Here is a 6000-nt window from a genome sequence, read left to right on the forward strand (position 1 = left end):
CGACGACGGCGAGGGGTTGGAGGAGATCGAAGCAGGAGGAGCCTGGTGGGCGGCGTGGCTGACGCGGCGCGAGAAGCTTGTCAGCCTGTGCACGACGATCACGACGAGGACGTGCGACGATCCCAGAGGTGGATGGTATTTGAAACACCGTCCACCCCCTGGGTGTTTATTGGCCGTCCGATCGATCCTGTGCGGCCGAGATCGGCGCATCGCAAGAGACGACTCTTCCTCTTCCTCGCGAGGCCTGGGAGTTCGATGGGTGGCCTTCACCGGCCTCGCGTACGCCGAGGCAAATCCATCAGGGCAGGGCCGCTCCTCCGCCGCCCGGCCGTCCCCCGGCGGGGGCTTCTGGTTCTCTGGCCAGTGTACTGTGTACAGGAGACGGGGCGGAAGGTGCTTGTAGAAATTCCCTTGCCCCGTCGAAGCCTTCTTCCGCTTGCCATCCGGTTACCTCCTTCCCAGCCTCTTCTGTTCTTGGCTGTAGTTGATCATGGAAGCAGTGTTGGGCACGTACGGATGGTTCCTTCAGCAGAATTCCGCTTCAGCTTTTCTCATGCACGTCCGGTCGATTGCCGTCCCTGCCGCCAGCCGGTAAGAGCTTGGCTTCAACAAGAGACTACTGTACTTGCAGGCTTTAAGTTTGGATCCAGGACGATTAAGCTCAAACGTCTGGTTCTTCAGTGGGCAGATGCATTCATGTAAGGAATCGAGGACGTCCATTTGGTTAGATTTGTACCAGTAAGTTAGGCAGCAATAATTTCACGTGAATTCAAGTAATTGCAGCATGCTCATGCTAATCACCTAGCTCCATGGGGCTTATATACTTAACGATAGTTTTGTTTGTTAGTCTACTCTTCTGTGCTGTTCAAGCTTCTGATTCTCGATGCTCTGTTGGATAGTAGTATTATTAAGCTCACTATCAATATTTCCGTGTGTCTGTGAACCGCATTGTACTGCATTTTTGCTTGGTAAACTGTCACCGGGATCGAGTCAAATACTAGAAGCATGAATGTTACTCTGATATTGATTTGTGTTCCTTGTAACAATGGTGACATGGGACCTGTTGCTCCTGGTCAGAAAAAGAGTACTCTACCAATAGTAGTTGGGTGGTTCACATATATATAGAGGTGTAATTTTGGTCGTTGTTGGAGAAAAATTGAAGTATGGACAGTCATTGCAGACTAATTAAGACACAGGATAATTTATTTCTTACACAGTCTCCACCGTCATGTAAGTCTCATGGTAGTAATAAGGTGTGCCGATGATGCCTCTAAGTCAGAAATTACCATTTATTAGTGTAACGAACATGGCACCATTTATGCCATTTCGAGTGATTTTGGTGATCGTATAACAATACAATCAATGGGACTAATGGTTTTGTTAAGTGAACATTTCTAGATCCTAGGGATGAAGTAAAAAGGCCATACAAAGCAAAACACGAAGAAAGAACTCAAAGAAACGCTGAATTGGACGAGTTCTATTGAAATCTATAGCACCGGTTTAACCGACGCTCTGGCATCAGTGCAAGTTTGAGGGCCAAATGGAGATCAAGGAAGGTCAAATGAAGAAAGGAGTGTTGCACCGGTTGAACCGACGGTGTCAAGTTAGGCATCGGTGTAATCACCGTACTATTGTCCAGAGACGATGTCAAGTGCCCAGAAACCAAGCCTTCAACACCGGAAGAACCGATGCCCCATCGGAGCAAGCATCGGTGCAATGACGTCAGCAAGATGAGAGAGTGTAACGGCTATATAATTGGTCCAGCGTGACCGGTTTAACCAACGCCTAAGCACCGGTTTAACCGATGGGTACTGTGTCAGCTGCAGACTGTGTATCAGAAGCTCAACGGCTAGTTTCAGCCTGTGAGTGACCGGTTGAACCGACGCTACCCCATACAGAGGCATCGGTTCAACCGATGGTTTACTAATTTCAGCTATCCGTTGGAGCAACGGCTCCAAGACTTGGTGGCCTATATATACGCCTCGCCCCGGCCATTTTGTTGTTGCTGGAAACTAGAGAGACCCCATATGCATTGAAGAACACCTCCAAGCCAACCCAAGTGCATATTGATCAAATCCTTAGGTTTAGCACTAGCTTTGTGTAAGTGCTAGATTAGCTCTTGAGTGAGTGAGTAAGCAAGGTTGAGATCCTTGTGCTACGGTTCTAGAGAGAACCACTCGTGTATCTCGGTGCGCCGGCCTCCTTGGAGTCTTGGTGGCTCGCCGGCACGTCAACGACCCTCCGGCTTGGTGTGGAGCGGCGTCGATAACCTTGTGCGGGGGACGGAGACCCCTCCTTTGTGGACAAGCTCTCTTAGTGGAAATCGGGATCAAGGTGACCGCGGTGACTTGGTGTCCCCGGGAGAGACTTGATTGCCAAGAAGCAATACTCTTTTGTGAGTGCTTCAACAACATGAATGTAGGTGTGCCTTTGTGGCTAACCGAACCACGGGATAAATCCTCGTGTCAAAGAGTTTGCTTCCTCTCATCCCTCCTTTAATCTTCCGCATTTAAGTATTGCAATCTTTGTGACTTTACTTTCATAGAGTAGTTTCTTGATAGGATTGGCTATAGGTTGCTAAACTCTTTTGGGATGAGGGTTTCACACTAGAAGAACCATAGTTGCACATCTAGATAGATTGTTTTAGTTTAAGTTTTTGTGCAAACTAGTTGGAACCATAGGTTAAGGTTTTTTTAGAGTGCCTAATTCACCCCTCCCCCTCTTAGGCTAGAGCACCCGATCGCTTTCAATTAGCAGTAGCATTTCAAAAATTACAACACCAGAGACACATGATCAACCTGTATATTTGTTTCATAAATCTTGGCATACATGTTTCATAATGCCTCACTTGCTTCACATATCCAAAAAAAATATGTAAACACCTATCTAAACTCGATCGGCTTCTGTCCCTAGTAATTCTTCCTAGATCACTATTACTTTATCTAGATGTGCTTTGCATCCCACACCGGTATTTCTTATTGCTTTGTCATTTACAATAGGTCGGACAATTGGGGTTTGTTTCGATGATCTTCTTTTCAATGTATTATATTGATTTTTGTTCTGTGCAGTAGCTACCTTTCACGACATTTGACCAAGCAACATTGGAAATATAGCTAGACATGGTCTCCACATTCAAGCGGCATTGGAGTTGCAGCTTGCCATTGTCTTTTGCACTCCTGGATCATAATATGCTGGAATCATTAACCAAGAGTTTGTCTATTCTTCTCATTATGATATATTTAACCAAAAGATACAGCGCCTCCTGTTAATTACCACTGATCATCAGGGCCACCACACCAGAGGAATTCTTCGTCAAGGGTCTTATGGAGCAGTCACAACCATCCCTTCTCGAGAAGTCCAGTGGCATGAGTGAGGGCTGTCAACAGCATGTCGTCCCTAATGACATGATGCTCCCTTACATCTCTCACATGCTCTTGGAGGATGACATTGATGATAATGAGCTCAATGATCACCCTGCTCTACTCCAGGTGCAGCAACCCTTTGCTCAAATTCTCTCCTCCTCTTCCTATGGTGCTAACACCAGTAACACAGACAGTGCCAAAGATTTATTGCAAGATGGCAGGGATGATGATAGCACACTCAACCTCAACTCAGCCTTATCCAAGGGTACCGACGCAATTCGGGCGTTCCTAAAAGGCATGGAAGAGGCAAACATGCTCTTGCCCAAAGACAACAAGCAGTTTAGAGGGGGTGTGCAGGTGAATCAGATGGTCCAGAAAAGCAGCAATCATAGTGGGGATAAGAAGAGGTATAATAGGGATAACCATACGGAGGAAGAAATAAGGACCGGCAAAGCTGCAAAGATGATCAAGGATCCAGAGGAGAATTGTGCCAATGAGATGCTTGATGAAATGATGTTGCATGCCTATGATACATGCATCAAGGGCATGGGGAAGCTGCATGTCTCCATGGACACCAAGGTGGATAAGGGAAACAGGAAGAAATATAACAAGGCGGCGAAGAACAATATGGTGGACATACGCACATTGCTAATATCTTGTGCGCAGGCCGTGGCAACAAACAACCACATGAGGGCACGGGAGTTGCTAATGGAAATCAAGCAACATGCATCAGCAACAGGGGATGCCACACAACGGGTAGCTCTGTGTTTCACCAAGGGGCTGGAGGCACGGCTAGTGGGTGCAGGTAGCCAGCTTTGGCAGTTGCTCATGGCAGAGCATCCCTCCATCGTGGAGTTCCTCAAGGCCTATAGACTTTACTATGCAGTCTGCTGCTTCAAAAAGGTGGCACTCAGTTTTTCGACGATGACAATCTTGCAGGCCATGGTGGGTAAGAGGAAGCTGCACATTGTGGATTACGGTATGCATTTTGGCTTCCAATGGGCAGGCTTGCTCCGCTTGCTGGCGGGTAGAGAAGGTGGCCCGCCAGAGGTGAAGATCACCGCCATAGGCCCTGCCAAGCTCAAGGCCTGTCCAGCAGAGCGAATTGAGGAACTAGGGTGCAGGCTCAGCAATTGGGCCAATGAGTTCGGCTTGGCTTCTTTCAAGTTCCACACAATCATGAAGAAATGGGAGGATGTTCGCATCGAAGACTTGAACACCAACACAGATGAGGTGCTTGTCGTGAATGACCTCTTCAGTTTTAGCACCTTGATGGACGAGAGTGTATTCTTTGACAGACAAAGCCCTAGGGATACCGTCCTCAGTAACATCAAGAAGATGAGGCCCAACGTGTTCATCCAGAGCATTTTGAATTGTTCATGTGGTTCCTCATTCGTGGCACGGTTTCGAGAGGTGATGTCCTACTACATGGCACTATTTGACATACTGGATGCAACCATGCCAAGGGAGAGCAAATCTCGAGTGGTGCTGGAGCAGTTCGTGCTTGGTCGTCCTGCACTTAACATCATCGCCTGTGAGGGACTAGACTTGGCGCAACGCCCTGAAAAGTATAGGCAATGGCAGGTGAGAAACCAACGGGCAGGGCTGAGGCTGCTGCCATTGAAATCAAGAATTGTAGAGGTCGTAAAAGATGCAGTCCAGAAGCACCACCACAAGAACTTTTTGATATGTGAGGATGGCCATTGGCTTCTACAAGGGTGGAAGGGGCGCATCCTATTTGCGCACTCGTGTTGGGTAGCCCAAGACACCTCTCAATGACGCTTTTTTGGCACTGAATATGATATATCATGGTGTTCAGCAGCTCCATGTCAAGTAGATCTATACATGGACGTCCATGAGTGTATAGGTTGATCGAACTGTTTACTCACTCTCAGGCATATGTCTGTCAACGTTGATGATTGTGTGTTTGTTGTAGTATCTAGTATTCTAGTATTATGGGCTTATAGCTAATAAGAGTCGGTGCCATTAACCTAGTATTTGTGACTCCATGTTTCCTCCGGTGGCCAATTGGTATCTTTGGTAATAACTTTGATTAGTACTCCCTCTTTGTAGGAAAAGAATGTCGTTCTGGAAAAGATTTGGGCCATACATTAGAAATATAAATCATGAATAACTTTTAAATTATTGAGTTTGAAAAAATAAAATCCATATGAATATATTTGTCTTAAAAAACACTTTTATAAAAATATAAATATATCACTTTTCAAGCAAATATTTTTATAGAAATAAGCATTCAAAGTTATGCTGAATAATTTTTTTATTGCACTTTGTCCCCCATGTTGTTTTCATTTGATTTTGTCTTCGCCCATATAGAACCATCGCAGATCAAATATGCCTTGCATGTGCACACAACGCCAGTACACTCGTGCAGTCGTGCGGAGGCGGCGGAGAAGGTCTCCAGGGGGAAGGATGCTGCAGTGCCCGCTGGGACTCACCGGCGTCCAGGGGATCCGCTGCATGCGGCGGAGATGGCATTCATGCGATCCAAGGTTTGGACGGCGCCAAGGCCAATCAATCAGGGCCGCTCGCTCCGCCAATCAACCCGATTACCTTCTGTTGGAGGCCAAAATTGGCAATAACCGAGGCTGACCGGTCTGACCGGTCTGGGCCTGTAATC

General features: G+C 46.9%; 1 protein-coding gene across 1 annotated transcript; it reads left to right on the top strand.

Moving 5' to 3' along the window:
• Window positions 1–3323: 3323 nt before the first annotated feature.
• On the top strand, window positions 3324–5141 carry LOC120645963 (scarecrow-like protein 33). Its single transcript, XM_039922663.1, has one exon. It carries the CDS (start codon window positions 3324–3326, stop codon window positions 5139–5141), a length of 1818 nt encoding a protein of 605 aa, XP_039778597.1.
• The last annotated feature ends 859 nt before the right edge of the window (window positions 5142–6000 follow it).

This window comes from Panicum virgatum, chromosome 8K (genome assembly GCF_016808335.1).
Source record: "Panicum virgatum strain AP13 chromosome 8K, P.virgatum_v5, whole genome shotgun sequence".
Lineage (NCBI taxonomy): Eukaryota > Viridiplantae > Streptophyta > Magnoliopsida > Poales > Poaceae > Panicum > Panicum virgatum.